The sequence below is a fragment of the Lotus japonicus genome, chromosome 2, assembly GCF_012489685.1.
Source record: "Lotus japonicus ecotype B-129 chromosome 2, LjGifu_v1.2".
NCBI classification, from domain to species: domain Eukaryota; kingdom Viridiplantae; phylum Streptophyta; class Magnoliopsida; order Fabales; family Fabaceae; genus Lotus; species Lotus japonicus.
Window position 1 is genome coordinate 70,080,692 of NC_080042.1, and position 19,967 is coordinate 70,100,658.

The 19,967-nt window shown below is 35.4% G+C and overlaps 3 protein-coding genes across 4 annotated transcripts; 2 read left to right on the top strand and 1 right to left on the bottom strand.

Moving 5' to 3' along the window:
* Window positions 1-1,175: 1,175 nt before the first annotated feature.
* Window positions 1,176-5,930, top strand: LOC130739173 (SUPPRESSOR OF GAMMA RESPONSE 1-like). Its single transcript, XM_057591405.1, has 5 exons — window positions 1,176-1,364; window positions 2,938-3,070; window positions 3,362-3,548; window positions 4,528-5,024; window positions 5,455-5,930. Exons 1-5 carry the CDS (start codon window positions 1,357-1,359, stop codon window positions 5,770-5,772), a joined length of 1,143 nt encoding a protein of 380 aa, XP_057447388.1. The 5' UTR covers window positions 1,176-1,356; the 3' UTR covers window positions 5,773-5,930.
* Window positions 5,931-8,172: 2,242 nt separating this feature from the next.
* On the top strand, window positions 8,173-12,556 carry LOC130739174 (CRM-domain containing factor CFM9, mitochondrial). The gene is made up of 4 exons (XM_057591406.1): window positions 8,173-8,381; window positions 8,684-8,963; window positions 9,973-10,374; window positions 10,727-12,556. Exons 1-4 carry the CDS (start codon window positions 8,290-8,292, stop codon window positions 12,056-12,058), a joined length of 2,106 nt encoding a protein of 701 aa, XP_057447389.1. The 5' UTR covers window positions 8,173-8,289; the 3' UTR covers window positions 12,059-12,556.
* A 2,088-nt stretch (window positions 12,557-14,644) lies between these two features.
* Window positions 14,645-17,071, bottom strand: LOC130739175 (uncharacterized). 2 transcript variants are annotated; one of them, XM_057591409.1, is made up of 2 exons: window positions 16,825-17,071; window positions 14,645-15,945 (listed from the first exon to the last, which is right to left on the bottom strand). In XM_057591409.1, the coding sequence occupies exons 1-2, from the start codon at window positions 16,885-16,887 to the stop codon at window positions 14,845-14,847; spliced, it is 1,164 nt and encodes a 387-aa protein (XP_057447392.1). In that variant the 5' UTR covers window positions 16,888-17,071; the 3' UTR covers window positions 14,645-14,844. The 2 variants fall into 2 exon arrangements, with proteins under 2 accessions (XP_057447392.1, XP_057447390.1); XM_057591407.1 differs by having other exon boundaries at window positions 14,645-15,948.
* Window positions 17,072-19,967: the final 2,896 nt, after the last annotated feature.

Genomic DNA, 19,967 nt, shown 5'->3' on the forward strand with positions numbered 1-19,967 from the left:
TCGACAAAACAATTACATAATCAAATCACTTCTAATAGGTCAATCACACAGAATAAGCTCAAATGTATGATTAAATTGAATACTAACCAAATTTGTGTTGAAAGAAAAAACTAAGTGACATAACTTTGATAGACAACACCCTTAACACGTAACTAAAAGTCTAAATACATTTTGTTGGATTATCTGCATGACATGCCTAATATTTGTCCATTTGAGTCGCCGAACCATACACGAATTGACCTCTTAACAATGGGCATGTTAAGTGTTTCTGTCCAACCATTTAACATGCGCCAAAATTTAAGGAACATTTGATTCAAAAACTGAAAGATGAAGTTGTTTAATGATGTCGACCCCTATGTTGTGAATGAATACCCAATCCAACAAATTAGACAATACCCCAAATTAGACAACTAGTTTAAATAAAAAAAAACAAATTTTTTTCTTCTAATATCAAACTCAATTTCAAAATCAAATTGAGTCCAACAAACTACTATAATCCTAAAATCACTCTAAACAATCCAAAAATACTCATCATACCTCATAAAATGACATTCACACACCACAAACATTCTGATGAACAAGACTTGGATCAAATAAGAAAGTCAAATAACAATACAGACCTCGAGCTTGAATGGAAGCAAAGTTAAAAAAAAGTAAGTTGGCATGACTAATAACATAGTACACCAGTACATCCCCTACTATCTACCCTTGGATATATCCTTTATTTATCCAACGGTTGTGATTACATGTTGGTTACCTGATCAGCCAGTTTTATGAAAACCCAATTTTTAGTCCCCCAAGTATTAGTTAATACTTATTACTTACTAATAATTCACTTTTGGTCCCTGAAGAACTTGATATTACCCAAATGGCATTTATATTGATCCCTCGTCTCTTCGATGGCGACCAAGAATTTCCTCCCATTTTGCTTCTACATGTGGTGGTGGTGGTTCTGAGGGTTTATCTGGGTGGAGCTGAGCTTATACAAAAGTAAAGAAGTGTAGATCCTTCTTTCTAATTTGTTAAAATTCTGGGACTAATATAGAATTTACAGATACCTCTTACCTGTTATAGCAGGTCAAAAATGGAATGGCTTGGGGAGCAAGCTAGTCATGACACTGTATCCCTCGGTTTTAGTTCAGACAAGACCAGCTACTTCCGAACCAAAGCCTCGGACTCATTTCGTTGCTTCGGTCTCCTCTCTCTCTCTCTCTCTCAGTGACACTCACTCTCTCTGTCTCTCTCTTACTGTACTACCTTACTTCCTTGCTACGACACCTTCTTTAAATACTCACTATCATTCCACAAAACGCGTTTTTCTCTTCTGTCCTTCATTTGCACCCTTCTTCCATTGCAATGGCTAGGTGAGCTTACATGAGCAGATTGCAATGAAAGTTTCATAGTTCAGCTTGAAAGTTTGCAACTCTGGATGTTTTCTTAGAACCCCATTTTTTGTTTTCTCTTCATCTTGTGAATTTAAACTGAAAACTGTTTTGAAAACCGCAAACAAACAGTCTTGTCATGAAAATCCAATTTTTCTGTTCTGGGTAGTATTGTTCTGCAAACTTGTGTCACAGGAGGAATGTTCACTTTGTTGCTTGTTTTGGTAAAATTAGTCAAGTACACTGATCTAGATAGATTCTGGAGTGTTACATCACGTGGTTGAGTTTTGGCTTGTGGGGTTGATGACTTGATGTTGTTATGAAGGACAGTATTTATGGACTTTTGTTCATATATGGATAGCAAATGAGTGGGAACAGTGTTAAAGTGTAATCTGATACCCCCATTTGGATTTTGGAATCTTTGCTGCCTAATTTGGAAAAAACTTGTTGTTCCTTTCTACAACTGGTAATGCATTGTGGAAAGAAACACTTGTGAAGTACTAATGGCATGCTTGGATCATTTTTTCTTCTTCTTTGGGAATCAATTCAGATAACCAGAAGAAGTTACTTATAGAAGCTTCTCCCTCAAATTGATTTTGACTTCAGGGTCAACTTGAGTTGTGGTTTTCTGGATGATTGAAATATAGTCATTTGTCTTAGGGGTGTGATCATGTGGTGTAATGTGATTTGGGACTGATTTGTGTTGGAGAAAAACTTGATGTTCCCAAGCCCCCATGTTTAAGCTTTTGAAATCTCACTGGCTGTAGCACCACCTAGACCTTGTGTTCATTTTGAAATCTCACTGGCTGTAGAATGAATTGCTACTATCACAGTCTTTAGAGTTTGCTGCACTATGGGGGCCAGAATCTATGACAAGACATGGATTTTTGTTCCCAAAGGGCCTTCTTTGATGATGTCTGCATTCTCTTCCTTTGTCTTCCTCTTTGTTTTCTTTTAGCTGGTTGGAGCTCTTGTGTTTGGATATCAGTGGAGTGCATGAATCTAAATGTACTTTCATTCAATCCATAACGAGAGTATCATTCTCTTTTCATGCTAACATCCATTTATGTTGGTGTCAATGGATATCCAAACATAAATCATTGGTGCTATTAAACACTCTCAAATCCCATCAAACTTTCATCTAAAGCCCTACGTCCAGTTATTTTTATGAGTTCCTCAAAATTTGGGGATTTAGTGGGATTTTCAACTTTCTAATAAAGGGAGAGCTTACCCTCACTTCCCCCTTTCTTACCATTTCTTCGCCTTCCTCTCAGAATTTTCTTTTTTGCTCACCTAAAAAACTCTCAAACAAAGCCTAAGACATCTTCAAAAATTTTAGTTTCACAAGCTAACTCGTTGAGTCCTTCATGTGAACTGTTGATGAATTATTGTTTTTCTCTTTGCTTTTATGTTTTCAGCAACCATGTTTCTTTTCTTTCTGTATTTGAACCAAACATCCCTTAACTTCATATCTATATGATGTTCTTCAAGTAAACAATGTGTCATTTTGAATGAATGCTGATCTAACTCAACTAAGATTATATTTGTTTTGCAGAAGCTGGATTATTGACTTTGGATCATTTGCAAAGAAAGTGAAAAACACTAATCTGTCAACAGTTGATCAAATCAAGGACTGTGGAGCATATCTTGATTGTCCAAAATGTCATTATCGGATCGACAACAGTGATGTATGCTAAAATTCAACTTAAGATTCAGTTTTTCATCCAGTAGTTTTCAAATTCACACATCCACCAAAATAGTAAAATGCTATAAGCCTATAAGTCTCACAGTAAAAGTTCTAGGTGTTACCATGGAGTTTGTGCATGCTCCAATTCTCCTAACCTACATTTTTCTTCATTTGGCTTAAGCAATTAATTTAAGTACTTAAAGTTAGAAGTTTGCAAATTTTACCTTCATACCAGGATTAAACTCTGGAAAATGTTAAATTTAAGTTTTGACTGATTCCTTTTCCTGTGTAGGTTTTTCCGGAGTGGCCTGGCTTTCCTGCTGGTGTAAAGTTTGATCCTTCTGATGTTGAACTTTTAGAACATTTAGCAGCAAAGCATTGTATTGGAGACAGAGTGGCACACATGTTCATCCATGAGTTTATCCCAACTCTAGAAGGAGATCAAGGTATTTGCTACACACATCCAGAAAATCTTCCAGGTGAGGACTCTCTGACCCTTTTTGCTTTCAAATATGTAAACATTAAGAGTTCATTCAGCAAATTTTGACTAATGGACCTCTAAAATGAAATCAAAATGCCAAAACTGACAAACATATCAAAGAAGTTGATAACTGACCAAGATTAAAAGAAAAAATGAATGAAAACACAGTAGATTCCGGCACATTATGATTCATAAATTATCAGCATCTGAAAAACATTCTTGGGCTTAGGGGACCAATCACTCCCTTTTAAACTAGAGCAACAAAGATTTAGATAATTTTATTGATATCCAAACATTGAATAGTAATTTTGGTCCCTGAAAGATTTATATAGGTTAGTTTAGTCCATCAACTATCGAAATATGTTAAAATAGTCCATTGAAGATGTAAAGATGTTCAAGTAAGTCATTCCGGGAACTAAAATTGATAGTCTTTTTCATCCTTCAAGGACTAAATAGATCATAACTTTCAAGTATTAGATTGACCGTTTTTCATTTTCATGGACTATTTTTCCTATTTCCATTTTTCATGGACTAAGTGCATGTTTGGATACACGGTGAAAAGGCACGGTGAAAGCAAAATCGCGTGGACAGCCACAAAAGCTAAGAGAAGTTGTTTCTGTCCATCGTGATTTTGGCTCACCATGGTTTTCCACCATGTATCCGAACATGCACTAAGTTGACTGATCCTATATCTTTAAAGGACAAAAGTAACCATTCAGTTGATATCTGAATATCCGTAACTAAATATCTATACTTATGTATAGATATCAGATCAGGACGTTTTCCTTCTTTCTCAGGGGAAGCTTGGATTTTATAACAAATTTAGTGGCCTGTAATGATTATCTTCTTGTTCACTTTTATACATATTCTGACAATTGAATTTGTTGAGGGGCTTCCATTGACTCTGTCCAAATCTGGACTAAATGCAGTTTTGGGCAACACATTCTCTGATAAAATTCTACCCTTTCTTATCTCAGGTGCCAGGAAAGATGGGAGCAGTGTCCATTTCTTTAACAGAACAGTTAACGCATACGCTACTGGACAAAGAAAGCGTAGAAAGATCCATCATCAACATGGTTTGACTCATGAGGAGCATGTGCGCTGGCACAAGACAGGTAAGACCAAACCTGTGATAGAAGATGGAGTGCATAAGGGATTCAAGAAGATCATGGTTCTTTATGTCAGCTCTCAGAAAAGGTCCAAGCCATATAAATCCAATTGGGTGATGCATCAGTACCATCTAGGAAGTGAAGAGGAAGAGAAGGATGGTGAATATGTGGTTTCAAAAGTTTTTTATCAACCGAACAAGCATACTGAGAAAAATGAGGAGAATCCAGTGGCTGAAGGTTCTGACATGGCGTCACGAACCGATCCAAGAACCCCAAATCCAAATCCTCCAAGTCGACCTCATACTGATATATATGTTGATTGTGATGACAATTTTGATGACAGTGAACTTCCATTACTCATCCAGGTGTGTAGTTATTTGCAAACTCTTTTACGATTGATTTTGAAGGCAGACTTTCGCTTATGGGTTTTAGAATTGATACTGATGAAAGAAAATATGATCAAAACATGCTAGAAGATGACTTCCATCTCAGTGAGACTAGAAGCATGTTTGGAAACCTTTCTATCAGGGGACTTTTGAGTTTCAGAATTGTTTCTGATGAAAGAAAAGTTGATCCAATCATGCTATGAAATGACTTCCATTGCACATTAGTGAAGCTTGAAGCATGGACAACTACATGCACCAGACCCCTGGATGGTACACATATAGTTGTCCATGCTTCCGTCGCTCAAATACTAATGAGAGTAGAGAAAAAATATTTAACATTTTTATATTATTTTCCTCCTATACACTACATTCTTTGATTCTTTTTTAAAATTTTAATTTGATGAACTAGGATGATGAGTGTGTACCTCAAGAATCACATGCCCCACCATCTGATGTAAAGAATGAGGACAATATGGGTGACTCTGCATGGTTAGCTGGTGAATCACAGGATGTAAGTTACTTTGATGACTTGGATGACATCGTACTATGCCAGGAGATGTTAGATTCTTCTGGTCTCTTCAATGATTCTGTATTGAACTCCTCCACTTTTAACGGTTTCACTGGTCATGCAAATGAGGGCCAACTTGGAATTTCTATCCAGGACACCTTGGAATTGGATACTCTTCTAGATTTTGACTTTTCTGTAAGCACCAACTTACCCTTTTAGAGCAAGTTCTATTTGAGACTGATGCTCATATTATCACCATTTGGTGGAGTAGTAGTATCTGTATAAGAGTATTTTATGTCAGAGGTCAAGTCTCTATTTGATGTCTCTGATGGAGTGAAAATCCAACAGCTTAATGTATAAAATTAACAATTGAATCATTTGTTTTTTAACTTAAATCATCTGGTTTATCAGTTTTTGTAAAAGTTAGGCTTAATTATATTTTGGCTAAAAAGCATTTTTGGCCCCTGATGTTTTAAGTTTGTGCAAATTCTGCGCCTACTTTATTTTTGTCGATGTTTCTACCCCTCATGTTTTCAAACAGTGCACCGTCTACCTCTCCGTTAGTTAGACGTTAAGAAACTAACAGAATGAGCTGATTTGGCTTTTTTATATATTTTTTGGACCTACCACGTCGAAATTACAAGTGAAATTGGAAAAAGGGGGCATGAGAGATTCAAACTCAAGACTTGTAAGTAGCAAAGCATGCATTTAACCAGTTTAGTTACATACATAATTGATATATACATTAAGCAAATTTAATTTATATCATTTCCTTGATCATCATCAACTTCATATACTCTTCTTCATCTCTCCAATCCACTTAGAAACCTCTCCTGAGAAAGCCTAACTGACGGAGGGGTAGACGGTGCATTGTTTAAAAACATGAGGGGTAGAAACATCGACAAAAATATAGTAGGGGCAAAATTTGCACAAACTTGAAACATCAGGGGCCAAAAATGCTTTTTAACATTATATTTTTGGTTCCATAATTTATACTATGTGATTTTAGCACCCTAAGTGTTAATAGTTGCTAATCAAGTCACTCTATCATTATCATTCTACTTAAAACTCTCAAATTCCCGCCTTCTAAAAAAATCATCACGAGTTGAATCAATTTAATCTTTCTATACGCTATTCTCATTAAAACTCACTACTCGAAATATTAAATTCTATTCCAAAATAAAAAATTCCCTAATTTCTACCTAGCTAAACCCAAATCGCATATCCAAAAAAGTCCTTCAAATTTAATCAGAATTTAACCATTTTATTTACTTTGAAACTTTTAAAATTTTATCATATATCAAATTCATCATAAATCCTAAAAGAATTCAAAATAAAATGAAGACTTAATAATTTTATGCATAAGAAAATTGAGAAGGGTCAAATTTGCATAATTTCAAAAGTAAATGGATTCGATTAGTAAAAAAAAACTAGGAGGATCAAAATAATACTTGACCAAAATTTAACCGATAATTTTTTAACTTTTGGACTTTTTAAACTATATAATACATCAAATCCATCATAAATCCTAAAATAATTAAAAAGAAAATGAAGATTTAATGATTTTATGCATATGGAAGTTGAGACTAACGAAATTTGTTTGATTTCAAAAGCAAAAGGGATTTGAGTAGTTCAAAGAAAAAAACTAAGAGGACCAAAATCAAACATAATGCAAACCTTGTGGGTGAGGGCGTCCTAGAAAATTAAGAAGAAAAAAAACTTTGTCTTCTTAATAACCAAGATCTTAGAGTTCATGTCCCTATACCTCGTGGGCGAGGGCGCCCTTAAAAACCAAGAGAGGTCGTAAGCCCCGTTCGGTGTCCTCGACCACCCGTGAGGATTTGGTTGCGGTTGTTGATAGTGATTCAGTTTCTGATGTGGCCACACCCATAATTTCTCTTGCTCCACTGGCTCCGGGTTGTGCTTTGTATGGTCGTTACTATATGCGGGCCAAGAAGGCCTGGCTTGTTGGTAAGTTTCTGGGGATGAAATTTGATGGAAGTAACGAGGAGGCTACTGACAATCTTAATTTAGAATTGAAGGAGTTGTGGCGGCCTCGAACGTTGGAGTGTTCTTTTATTTGTTTTTTTATTTTGGTTTTGGAACACGTGATTGGTATTTAATTTAATTTTTTTTTGTGAATAAAATTTTGGATAGGTTCGGCTTCGGTCACCACATGATAGAGCATGCCATCGAGACCAAAAGTCGCTTCCAAAGATCACCCACCAACACAACCTTACATTAGCAACAAAAATAAAACATACAACTTTATGAGGAGAAGTAATATGTTCTTACCAACTGCATCAATATGTGTTGGTTTTGAATTTTTTTCTTAATGATTTAGTTTAGACTAAAACTCTATTTAGTCCTTTGCCGTTAACCCATTTCTTCTCTATCGATTTAGTCCTTTATAAACAAAATAATCAATTAAATCCTTGAAGTTTAAAACATTAATATTTTTAATTCTTTCACTCTTTAATGCATTTAGTTATGGACTAAAATTTGTGAACTTCAAATTTTAAGAATGTAATTGATAAAAATTGATTTAATCATGGTTTTCTCCGAAAAATAAAAACAAATACATATATCAAAGTCTCCAAAACCTTGTTGTAACAAAAAAAAAGTCTCCAAAACCCTGTGATAGTTTACCCTCGCCTCGCCCATGTCTAAACCCAAAACGAGAGAGAAGTGCAGAGTGTGAGTAATCGGTGACCAAAACGCAGCACGAAATCAAGAATGTTCGGTGCCAGAAATCTGCAGAGGCAGTGCTTCAAGCCCCTCTCTTCTCTCCTTCAACTTCAACTTCAACTTCACTCCAATCTCTACAAGTACCTATTCTCTACCCTTTTCCCCTCTATCTCTCAATATATCACTTATAATTCATAAATGGATCAAACCCTTTTGCTCTTTCCCCTCAAAGTTTCTAACTTCACCCCATTCACACCCCATTTCTTCTTAACTATAGCTTCTCACTGTTATTACTCTCTTTTGTAAATTCTTCATTTTTTCAATCATTTTTTTTAATTTTTTAACTCCCATCAGTTTGAAATTTATTAGTTTTGATTGAAGTGCATTTTGTTAGTTGAAATAATGATTATTTTGTAATGGGGTATTTTTTTTTTGAGTTCAGAAATGTTGTGCCTTTAGGACATAGGACTGAGCAGAGCAACATAGTTAAAGTGGAGCCGTACCATGATGTTGGTTTGTGTGGTTATGTTAAGCCATTTAGTTTCATGAATGGATCATCGTCGCGGGCGATGTCAACATCGAAAGGAAGGAGCATGCGAAGCAAGGTGGAGAAGAGGATGCAGAAGGAGTCTGGTAAGACATTAAGGGAGATACGTAGAGCTAAGAAATTGAAGAAGAAGCTTATGACAGAAGAAGAGAGGCTTGTTTACAACCTCAAAAGAGTATGTTATCTAACTGCCCTTCTAATGGTTGTTTGGACTTTACTTTGTTATCCATGTTTTTACTTTCATACTTTGTTTTGAGATGTAATAGTTGTCTTAGATTGTGAATTTGAACTTTGATGCAGTTTGAAAGTTCTGTATTCTAATTTTAAATGACTTGGACTATATTACAAAGTATTTACAATAACAAAAATAAATATGCCTGCATGTTACTTCTGTGTTAAAGTGGTAAACAGAATTGGCTCATATAGGAGATACCTGAACTTAGAGTTCTGTCCAAAAAGAGTCCAGACTCAAGAGTTTCTGTGATCACAACTTTTGTTTGTATGACTATTCCATTGATTGATTGAGAGTTGTGAGGTCCAGGGTACCACAAGGAAGTAGGAATTGGGTTAAATTAAATAGATGAGAACTATGGGAACTATCTTTGTGTGTGTGTGTGTGTGTGTGTGTGTGTGAGAGAGAGAGAGAGAGAGAGAGAGAGAGAGAGAGAGAGAGAGAGAGAGAGAGAGAGAGAGAGAGAGAGAGAGAGTGTATTGCTTGGGATTGTTTTTCCTTCTTCATTGAAGATATTGAATATTCCCCATTAGCTTTAAGCTGTTGTCATTTTAGTTACTTATTTGGTTTTGATTGTTTAGTTATTAGCAGCACATAGAAGATAATCATGAAGTGAATTTTTCAAGTCATGATAATTGATTGCATGTTTGTACTACCTGATAAATTTTTTGCTTGATTTTGGTGTAGTGCTCAAACATGGTATATAGTCTTGTGAAAAGGGTAGTGGGAGGCAAAAAGAACATGGGGAGATATTGTTAAAAATGATCTTATTATCAATAATATTCCCTTTAATTTGGTTTTTTATCGAGCTCAATGGCGTAGTGTGATCCATATAGCTGACCTCACTTAGTGGGATAAGGCTTTTGTTGTTGTTGTTGTTGTTTGTTTGGCGTAGTGGTCGTTATATGAACATTTGGTTAAATCTTACTTGCCTACCTTCCAACTATTTCAGGCGAAGAAGAAAGTGGCATTGCTATTGCAAAAACTCAAGAAATATGAGCTACCAGATCTGTCTTCTCCTCGGCATGACCCGGAGCTCTTAACACCTGAGCAGCTTCAGGCATATAAAAAAGTTGGATTCAAGAACAAGAACTATGTCCCTGTTGGTGTTCGTGGAGTCTTTGGAGGAGTTGTGCAAAACATGCATCTCCATTGGAAGTTCCATGAGACTGTGCAAGTTTGTTGTGACAATTTCCCCAAGGAAAAAATAAAAGAAATGGCTTCAATGCTTGCAAGATTGAGTGGTGGGATTGTGATAAATGTTCACGATGTGAAAACAATCATTATGTTCCGTGGTAGAAACTATCGTCAACCCAAAAATTTGATACCTATTAACACCCTTACAAAGAGGAAGGTATGGTTGCATTGTTATATTCCTGTTAGAATATATGAAAAAAAATTATAATATTTGTATTGTATCTTAAAGAAATTTAGAACATATCTGTTAGGATTAGATTCCATATTTCTTTTTACTTCATAATTCGTTTCCTTATTTACTTTGGATTAGGAGTCTATTAGTTATCATGATTAGTTCCTTTATTCAATTAGTTAAGGATTCAGATAAAAAGATGTAGGTTTGATAACTCAAATCTGCTTGTTACTTTTTTTAATTAAAAAGAATTGTCTGGTCCCTAGTTATGGTATATACTGTACAAAGAACTTTGTGGTGCCGGAGGTAATGTATTTTTTCCCAATGTTGTATACAGGCTCTATTCAAGGCCAGATTTGAGCAAGCTCTTGAATCTCAGAAGTTAAACATAAAGAAACTAGAACAGCAGCTCCGACGGATGGGAGTAAATCCTGAGGATCCAAGTGCTATGGCCAGCATCCAAAGAGTCGCTTCCACGTTTTTCAATGCCATTGACAAGAAAGAGGGAAGTCCTTACGTGTTCCGTGACGGAAAGCAGTCAATAACAGAACCTATTGAAGATAAAGGAGAGTCAGAGCCTTCTTTTGATAGTGATCAGGAAGAGCTAGATCAATTCATTGCTGATATAGAGGATGCAGCAGATAAAGAATATGAAGCTGAAGAGGCCAAAGAAAATGAAGAGATGAGCAGAATTAGATATTGGAACAAAGAAGATTTTGGTGGAAGATTCAGAAGATCAGATGTTTCTAGAAATGATGACTATGATGGTGAGGTTAGAGTCTCAAGGGCTTGGCAGACTGCACGTCCTAAGCATCGGGCTAGGGATAGTGATGATGAAGAGAATGCCCATTCTGATAATGATGACGGTGATGATGATTTTGCTGGAAGATTCAAAAGATCAGGTGTTTCTAGAAATGATGACTATGATGGTGAGGTTAGAGTCTCAAGGGCTTGGCAGACTGCACGCCCTAAGCACCGGGCTAGGGATAGTGCTGATGAAGAGAATGCCCATTCTGACAATGATGACAATGATGAGTGGCATTCCAGTAATATTGCTGATGATAGTGATATTGATAGCAATGGCTCTAATGAAGGTAGAGGTAGGTTCAAGGAAAGTAGAACGGGGAGAGAGATGGGTAGGACCCGAGTCAATGGAAGTCCAAATAGACACGTTGAAGGTAAATTTAGGAGGAACATGGCCATAGAAGATTCTGAATCAGAAGGCATGCTTAGTGATGTTGAGAATGCAATGTGGGAGTCTGATGAGGATGAAAATGACTCAGGACATCTGAGACAGGTCAGGGACAACTACAAGAGTAGCAGCAGTGATGATGAGCACACGTTTCAAATAAAGAGAGACAAAAAGAATGGTATGAGGGATCATAAGCGTAAGGTTGATGATCCCGCTCCATATCATAGTAGTTTTGATGCACCAAAGAGTGTGAGAGGGACCCAAGAAGGAAATGGCAGAACCGATTTTGAGTCCACAGATGTATTTAGCGGTCGAGAAAGCTGGTTGTGGGATTCAGATGCTGAGGAGGACTCAAGAGTATCAAGATCTGCTAGGGATGGGAACCACCCCACAAGTCAAAATAGCAATGTGGTCAAAAGTGATATCCATAAGAGGAGAACACCAAAAGAAGCTGATGAGGCTTGGGACAGTGACTAGCCCAGTAAATGTTAGATCATATTTCTAGGATGTTTGGATCAACTCATCTTTCATCAGAATCGTTTTTGAAACCCAAGAACTACTCACAGAAGCTTCTCCCCATAATTGATTCTGCCTTGAGAATCAATTGTAGAAGGATATTCAAATATGCACTTGATTATGGTATTTATTTTGGACTGTGTTTGACAAGCGGACATTGTTTTCTGGTCAAAGACAAGCAGACTTGAAACAAGAAATTGGTCCAAACAAAATCAAGAAGGTATGAAGCACAAGATAGCCTAATTTTTTCAGTTCTCACATGGAGCTTCCTCTTACTATTAACCTGATAGTAATGTTATCTGCACAAGTTACTACTGCACTTCCAGTCATATGATGCATGTGGCATATTTTTTTAGTGTTGTTTGAGGAATCAAACTTGGACCTTATGCAAAGATTATTGTTTGAATGGAAGTTTTGATCGTGAAGGAATTGAATTTAATCAATTGAAATAGAAAGAAATGTGGAATTCATTGATTAATTTGTAACTAATAAGGTACGTAAGATATGTCCAATGTTAAGTGCATGTTTGGAAAACCTTCTATAGAGACTTTTAGAGAGAACCATTTCTAGAGCAGAACCATTTCTAGATAGTTTTTGAGTTTTAGAATTGTTTCTGATAAAAAAGAAGCTCATCCAAACATACTATAAGTCACACATGTCAATCGAATCCTAGTCTTGCTAAATGGTAGCTCTACTTGGGCAGGTCTTAGAGGCTATGAGAAGAAACACAGACAAGCATTAAACAAATAGGAATGATTTTTAATGCATTTTTTGTCAGGGGCAAATATGTATCTTTTTCTGACTATATTAAATAAAACCCACAATATGAATGTGCTTGTTGCATAGATGCAATGCAAATGAGCATATGATGTATATATTTATATGTAGCCATGAAGTCTAATTAACTCAAGTCTGGTCTGCTCTAGAAAAGTCTTCCATTTCAGAAGTTCTAGGCACATAATGATATTCTACAGCAGAATTTGCCAAGAATGGAAAGACAATTCTGAAGTGTCTATGATGCACTCTTATCATTTAGGATTATGGAATGTGATTGACTCTGATCGAGTCGGGGTACTCAAATGTTAATTGATCTTTATGGCGTGCTTCTTATATCAATTAGAAATTTTATCCATAGGAAAAAAGTATCTAGCATATCTATTTCCTCATATTTTGATTTTTATGAAGTTTCTTTCTTAGCTGCAGCTGCTAGTAATCGTTGTTTTGGACAATAAAATATGTAGAAAGCCTTTTTTATTTTTTTATATATAGTGGAGATAGTTGCACATAATGACAAATCACAGCCCCATATTGTTAAAAGCTTGAGGAGGACGGATTTCGTTTGAGAGTCTGAAAATAATATTCCACCAAAATTTATTGGTGGGGGGCTGGACCGTGAATGCATGTTGAGACTATAAAGAAGAGGAGTGATAGAAAATAAGTGTAAGACACAAACTACAAAAGGACCAATAGTGTCAAGTGTTAAATGCCCACAACAAGCATGATGCGCTAGACTCTTAACAACAATGTTGAGGAAAATGACTAGTTCAGCATTATGAAACACAAGATGAAAACTTTGAAGAGTCAATTGTGTAATGATCTTGATCGTTGAAGAATGAGACAACTTAGTGGAGTTCCCAATTTTTAAGACGGGCTCTTTAGTCTTGGGTGGTGGGGACTCAGATTAGTCCTCAACTCAAAACTACAATATTTCATACCAAAAAAAAAAAAACTACAATATTTGGTTCCTTCAAGTCTTTGATAATGAATAAAAACACTCAATTTCTAGGAAAAAGGTTAAAATGATTGGTGAACCACGCTACAGTAAAAATCACACTGTAACATCTCTATTGGCGGTTTCAGAAAGTCACAAAACGTATTATATCAAGTTTCCCCTTTGGGAAAGTCTTTAATCACCACAAAATGAGTGTCTGGACACCAAAAAGCTGTCCGTGAATTGGCCCTGAAAAAGATCCGACCGTTGTGGCACAAGTCAACACAGTCCACTTAAAATACAAGTCATGTGCAAAATTAACAATTAAATACTTTACCCATAAAATATATTGTTGCAAAACTGTGTACAATTGTGGCAGAAAATTAATTTTCTGTGAAATCACAATATCAATGGTTATAATCATAGTTTTAAATTGCGGTCCACAACCACAATTACGATCGCACCATAAAGGATTTCCGACTCCTTGAATAGGCATCACGGCCGCAATTGCAATCGCTCAACCCGCATTTGTCCGCAATTCCGCAACACAACAACAACCACAATTTAAAACCCTAGTTGAAACATTTTTGTGAAAAAAAAAAACAAGAAGATGAATCAAAGTTGAATATCAAAATGTTGTAAAGAAGTAGCTAAAACTAGAGATGTTCAAGTTCACAACCTAAGCCGTCAGAGTATGTGTATAACTTAGTCCAAGAAATCCAAATTCCCATACGTAAATGCTGGGAATTTCTTGCAACTATATTGAGAGCAACTTGAGATTTATGCATGTCCAAAAGAGAATGTGCAAAAACTTGTTAAAAGCTGAACACTTTCCCTCACAAGAAGCTTCTCACTCAAGATTCTCACATGTCTATGTCAAACTCCAAGATTCCATTCAGGCTCTTCCCTCCAAAAACGGGTCACCATTTGCTTGGTATAATGTGTGTTTGTACATGACCACACCACAGCTATAGTTCATTCAATGTTGCTATTTTTGGTGTTATGCCCAAAATCAATAGATCTCATATTCAAAAGCTCAGCTACTTTCTCTTCTGCAGTTACCAGGCAACAAGTACTTGTATCTCTCTGCATTATTCAACAAGTATGATGGAAGATGCACTGCTGAGTAAGAATGAGGAATAGGTCCCATCTTCCCAATAATCTCCTTAAATGTATACTCTTCAGGAAGCATGTCAAACAGGTCACTTCCTTTGCATATCACATCCTGAATCCTGTCATGGTTCAAGTAATGAGCGAACCGCACCCGATCATAATGGCTGTAAGCCTTCATCTTGAATACGAATTCACTTACACGGCGGAAACAGAAGCTACAATGCCAGCCAGCATCTGACAACAACACATCACCCTGCCTGTAGTGCGCGTAGCGCGTCTTGCCGGTTCGGTATCTATGAATTGAAGCTCTCCAACTTTGATTGTCAAGAAAAAACTCAAAAGAGTACAAGTAGTTCTTCAGCTGAAGATGAAGAACATCAGGGATGTCACTGCACCACCTCAAGAGGTTAATTGTGTGTGCACTAGGAATCTCATCAACATCAGACATTATCAAGAGATCATCATCTTCTATTCCGGCTTTCTCCAGAAGCCGGTCCAGGACGACTCTTTGATACGCCTCTTCAACAAAAGGATTCTCCCCTTTCCTAGATCCTCCCCCAATCACCCCGTATGTCAGGCGAGACTTGACAAACTTAAAATTGTCCCGATTGCTTGCGAAAACCAAAGGTTTAGACAATCCTGTGAATGTTGAGTTTGATTCAAGGATTACATAGTGTGTCACATATGGATGCAGTTCTTTCCAACGAAGAGTAAGAATGTCAACTTCATTGCTAAACAAAACAGCATCAAAGACGCGCCTAGGTGATTCGCGAATTCCCCAACCGTGAAGACTGCATAGAGTTTCCATTGAGACATTCTCATGGTAATAGTGAGGGATTTCATGGAAGGGTTTTGGAGGAGATTCCCATAGTGGTCTCAGAAAGTATGAGATTTTCTGGCCATGAAAATAAACAAAGATGATGCCTGTTGGGATAACCATGAACAAAAATATGAAGGTCTTGATGTCCAACCCTCGGAAAATGCACCGGAGTCTTCTTGACATGCTCAAAGCTGCACTAGTTCCCTGCTACATTGAAAACAAAAATTCTTTAGGTTTCATGGATAATTTAATGACCAAAAGTATCATGCTGCTGAGTGATGAGTAGTTCAAAAACACAAGCTTGTACCATGTCATCTTCTCATGAAAATATGATTTAAAGCAACTACAGAAAATGGAGTTGAAAACGATATACCACAACAACAAAAAATTCTAAAATTACACAATTATGAAAGGCACATGTTTCTTCATTTCCTAGCTCAAATAGCTGTCAGGTCAATCCTGAATTCATATCATCACTGAATCTGAACCATTCGATCAAAGATCACACGATTCATATGTTTCATCAAGATCGGACAAATTTCAAAACTTGAGAAATCAAACAACTCAGATTCAGGAAGAAATTAGGATTTCCCTGACTGCACAAAATCCAAATTCTGGATTCCCTGAGCAAAGGGAAACCAAGTGAAGTAGAGGGTAGAGAGAGAGAGAGAGACAGAAAGGGTAATAAAACATTGAAAGCTGAAATGAAATTCACAATTCAAGAGCTAGATAGAAAAGCTACACTTCAGATGTTAAAAAACTAGACAACCATAGAGAAATTACGTATCTACAAAGGATTGAAACTATAGCCCACTAATAAAAAGCATAGACCCATCAACATACACAAATGAATCATATTTGATATCTGTATAACCACAGGGATGAGATAAGCAGGAATAAACTGAGAGAAGCATTGAAAAGTAAGTGATCATCACTGATGAAACCCAATATGTTTCAAGTTCCCATTTTAGCATGGACAACACAACTTTAAAGAACAACCAAATTTACAACCAAGTAGAAACAAACCAGACATAAAGAAAAAACCCAATTTGGGAAAATAGAGAAAGAAAAGAAAAGAAGTACCTGGCTACAAACATCCCCACATATGTCATCAGTCTTCTTGGAGTTATAATATCCCTCTGACATGATGAAGAACAACAATAATTGGGTTGCAGTTTCTTCTTTGTTCCTCTCTGCTCCCACTAAAGTATCAACCAGTTATCACTAAGAATATGAATAGCAAATTGCAGTATTTTTTTTTTTTGTAAAGCTAGCCTACAACCTTTGTAGCTATGACTGTGTGAGTTTCCCTAGCCTTAGCATTGTAGTGTAACGTCAGTTACATTTATAGCCGTTTGGTGTCCCTATTTTCTTGTCTTCCGGGAACTTTGAGTAATGTATATAAGTAAATAATAGTAGTAAGTAGTAGTAATATACAATTTGTTTATTAATATATGTTATTTTTGTGCTTATGTAAACTTGTTTGTTCTGTGTCACACTCACATGATTATAGGCCAAAACATTGAAAAAATCGAAACCCAAAGGCAGTGTCAAGGTTTGTTCTGAGAGAACTAGGTAGCATTGGATGAAAATGGCAGCTGTTGACACGACACCATGCCAACAAGGCACAACTACACAAACAAGCGCAGTGGAATTGTCTTTAGTAGTGGAAGTATGGAACAGGCTTAAAATATGAATTTGACTTATTTTTACGTTCAAATTTGAAGGGAAAAACTCTTAATACCCGTAAACCCTCTCCCTACACCATCAATTTTTTGATCTATTCATATCGGCAACATTTACATTCTAGTGAAGTTAGTTCTGTTAGTGAGAGTTTCTTCCATAAACAAAATTTATATTCAAAATTTTATTTAAAGAAAATCAAACATATACCACTTTAACAAAAAAACTTGTTTATTTTGAAATGCTTAAACTACCTCAATCCCTACCTCACCCCATATTCCTCTACCTTTACTACCCATTATAGGGGTGTTGATTGATTTAAAAAGACAACGACCTAATGATCCAAACTAAAACAATGTAGTCGATGCAGATTTGTTTAGTTAAATTGGTTCACTTTATCTTCAATCTGAACCAAACAAATATACTTCGAATATATCATATGTGCTTCTTTTATGCACCTCATTTGTGGGAGAGGGTGATATGCCAATTCAGGTATTTACAACTCATTTTAAGGTCATATCTACTATTGGCACACATCCAGCGTTGATCCACTTTAGGGGCTTAGAGTACGAATTGGTTGTACTTGGTTGATGGAGAATTCAAGGTCAAGGCGACCACACATAGACGATGCATGCTAGGATAGTTAGACTCTCTATTATATTAATGTGTTCATATTGACTTTCTTGCAGTTGTAATTATTGTCTATTTCTCTTATTAAAAAAAAAAACCACTACTTTAAATTATTACACTATAGAATTAGTACCCCAACTATGTTTGGATAGAGAAGGTTCCGCCGGATTATGCTCGTTTGGTTGTTTCTGATGTAACTGTCTCTATGACTATTTAAGCTCTTTTTAATAAATTTTCCAGTTTCAAAAAAAAAAACTGAAATTATGAAAATGATAGTTAAAATAATCAAAGAAAACAAGCTAACAACTATTTTTTCATAAATAATTTGCAGAACCTTTAAATTTACAGTCCGATGTTTGTTTTCAGAAACTTTAAAACTTCTAGGGCTCTAATGCTTGGATTACAGATAGCTTGGGACCGAGGGTATAGAGATGTCATTTGCAACGTGGATTGCCGCGAGCTCCTCCGGGTGTTGGATGATCAGGAAACCTGGATCTTCATCCCTGTTTTGCGTGAAATTCATGAGCTGAGGATGAGAAGTTGGAATTTGACTCTTATTGCAATCAATAGAGATTGTAATCAGCCCGCGGACTGGCTAGCTAAGAAGGGTGCATCGTCTCCGTCTATGGCAATCGGTGTTCTTGAAGCTCGGCCGTCGGCGTTAGAGATCCTCATTTTGAGAGATCGTTTGGCTATTCCTTAGTTTTCATTTATTGTTGTTAGTTTTCCAGTGTAGCAAAAAAAAAAGAAACTTTAAAACTTCTGAAAAATATTCCAATTTAAATTTCAACTTCATTTCAATTTCGCTTGTACCTCACACTTTTTTAAGGGTATTTTAGAAAGTAATAAAAGTTGGATGGTGTAGAAAGAGAATAATTAACAATGTATTAGTTGAATGGTAGATAAATTAGACCCCATAAAATGATAAAAATGATAATACAAGTTTGAATCACGTGTAAATCATCTATTAAGCAAGGAACTATCAAAATTCCTTGTACGAGACCAAAAAAAAGTGAAAACCCCGCCAAAGAAAAAATAAGGAAAAGGGAAAATGACATTTGGCATTACATATTCTCTAAAGAATTTGAAAGAATTAATTTTGATGGTTTATGCCATCACATCTATATATATATATATGTAAAGGAGACTTGAAAAAATAGCATTAATCACATTATCAATAAGAGCATTAAACACATTAAGAATGACTTCAAAGTCATAAATTAAAAATAATTTGTTACCAACTTTTGAGGTTCTCATAAAAAAATAATTTTTTAAGTATTAATTAAAAATAGTTATAACTTTAATTATTAATAATAAATTGAGAAAAATTTATATATTTTTTAAACAAAACATATAAATATATTTATATGTAAACAGTATTAAAAATTAGATTAATTAAGTAAAAATAATATTTATTAATAAAAATCATTAAGAAAAAATATTTGAAATCAATATATATCTTCTTTAATACATACGTAAATGAGACTTGAACCGTAGCATTAAATACAATAGTAGAAATGAAGACCCCTTGTTTAACTCTTTAAAAAACTCATGACTTTTTCATTTTTCATATTGCTTACTCCCTATCTTTAATGATAAAAAACTAAATTTTCCTATATAAACAAATTAGACACTCATAAAATGAAACTAGGTAATGTTTTCATATATGAACAAATACCGAGAATTAATATTAATTATTAATAAATGATTTAGACAAAATAATTTTAAAATTAAAATTTTCGCAATAAGGTGTTTGTGTATTATTTGGAAAAAATTATATATTTTTTGATCTATTATATATTAGTGAAAATAACTTAACAAGGAGGAAGCTAATTACAAACAAAAAATTTACGTTATTTATATTTTAAAATATGTTGTTTTTTTTTTAACTTAAATATGTTGTTATTATTATA